Consider the following 1875-nt stretch of genomic DNA (forward strand, 5'->3'; position numbering starts at 1 on the left):
GAGAGACGTTAAACTAGCTAACGTACGAGTTCCTACGCTGCCCCCTTCAAATATTTCTTACACGAACCTGAGTGCCTCTACCTTTTAATTTGTATGTTTGTTTGTTTGAAATTAAGCACAAAGCTACACAATGGGCTATCTGCGCTCTGCCCACCACGGGTATCGAAACCCGGTTTCTAGCGTTTTAAGTCCGCAGACATGCCGCTGTGCCACTGGGGGGGCCAACCTTTTAATACCAGACAGACAGAGAACTCTACTTAATATACATAGACAATGTTCTCCGATAAAAATGTTCTCAAATGACAGAAAAAAAGTGTTGTGACTTAGATATTCAATTCTTTAGTTGCTGTAAACTCACTTTTACGTTGGTCTCGATAAGAAGTCATTTTAATTTGATAACTGTTGGTATTTTTCAATCAGCGTTTTAAAAAGTTTCCCATTATATTTCCTGTCTGTTTTTATTTATGTTTAGCGATGGAAATGCAGTTTCTGTCGACGCCGCCAGGGTCAGGATCGTTTAGGTTTAGAACCACCACCAGGGGCTGGAATGCAGCGTGTTCCATCTGTTCGAAGAATGGTAAACAAAGTTTTATGTTATGTATATTTCAAAAGCAAATCGTGATTTCTTAATTTCAGTAAGTTTTCAGTCACAATTTAACTTTACTGATTACTTAAATCAATAATAGGAAAAGTCTATCGAACTAATCAATACAATATTTAAATATCAATACGTAAAACGTTTTTGTGCAAACATTTTAAATAAAATTAATCAAACGAGACATAATCTTTCTCTACCTTCCTGTTTTGTTATCCGCAATCTAGTATATCCAGAAATGTGAAGTTTGTTACAATATTTACTGTACATCTTTATCTATGATTTGAGGTTGATACCCTCTATCAATCGCTTCCTTTTTTGTTATCCGCAATCTAGTATATCCAGAAATGTGAAGTTTGTTACAATATTTACTGTACATCCTTATCTATGATTTGAGGTTGATACCCTCTATCAATCGCTTCCTGTTTTAAATACGTTAATCAAATCCTCATCATATGAAGAAACATTAATTGCCCTATATTTGATGTTAGAATTAACGTATTAAGTCATATAATTAATGGGTTGAAAGATTAAATTGAATTAAGGGATAAATGTGGTATATATATAAATTTGTGGTCTAAGTTATATTGGACAGACAAGTAGGAACTTAAAATTTAGAGTAAAAGAACACCAAGATGTAGTGAATAAATTAAAAACTGGTGAATCGGCTTTGGCAGAATATGTGTCGAATTTTAAACATGTTATTAACTGGGATAATGTAAAAATACTTAAACAGGTAACGGAAAAAGATGAACTTGTTTGTTTGTTTGTTTTGAATTTCGCGCAAAGCTACACGAGGGCTATCTGCGTTATCCATCCCAATGTAAAACTAGAGGGAAGGCAACCAACTATTGGGCTACTCTTTTACCAACGAATAGTTGGATTGACCGTCACCTTATAACGCCCCCACAGCTGAAAGGGCGAGCATGTTTGGTGGGACGGGGATTCGAACACGCGACCCACAGATTGCGAGTCGAGCACCCTAACCACCTGGCCATGCCGGGCCTAAAGGATGAACTAAACGGAAGTAAAATTTGGGAAATCATTGCTGTAAATGGCGCCATTTTAAAAACAAAGAAAATTATACGCGTACATAGGTTTATAAGAAAATTCGTTTGTAGAGTTTTAAAGTTTTTTACAAATGAATTATTGTGCAAGTAAAAAACGTTGATGTTTCGTTTGATTAATTTTATTCAACATTTAAATATTTTTTTTTAGAATTTTACTATTATTATTATTATTTGATAAAAATCGGAGCGATTTCTCTCTCCGGTTGCTTC

At 34.8% G+C, this 1875-nt stretch overlaps 1 protein-coding gene across 1 annotated transcript in view; it reads left to right on the forward strand.

The window, feature by feature from the left end:
- Positions 1 to 472: 472 nt before the first annotated feature.
- Positions 473 to 1875, forward strand: part of LOC111083890 (regulating synaptic membrane exocytosis protein 2-like) — a gene marked incomplete at both ends in the record, with an annotated part of 10452 nt that continues 9049 nt past the window's right edge. Inside the window, one exon of the mRNA XM_022380612.1 lies at positions 473 to 577. Coding sequence (XP_022236320.1) covers positions 473 to 577 — 105 coding nt within the window. The remainder of the gene's footprint in view (positions 578 to 1875) is intronic.

Source organism: Limulus polyphemus, unplaced genomic scaffold (assembly GCF_000517525.1).
Source record: "Limulus polyphemus unplaced genomic scaffold, Limulus_polyphemus-2.1.2 Scaffold11928, whole genome shotgun sequence".
Taxonomy (NCBI): Eukaryota; Metazoa; Arthropoda; class Merostomata; order Xiphosura; family Limulidae; genus Limulus; species Limulus polyphemus.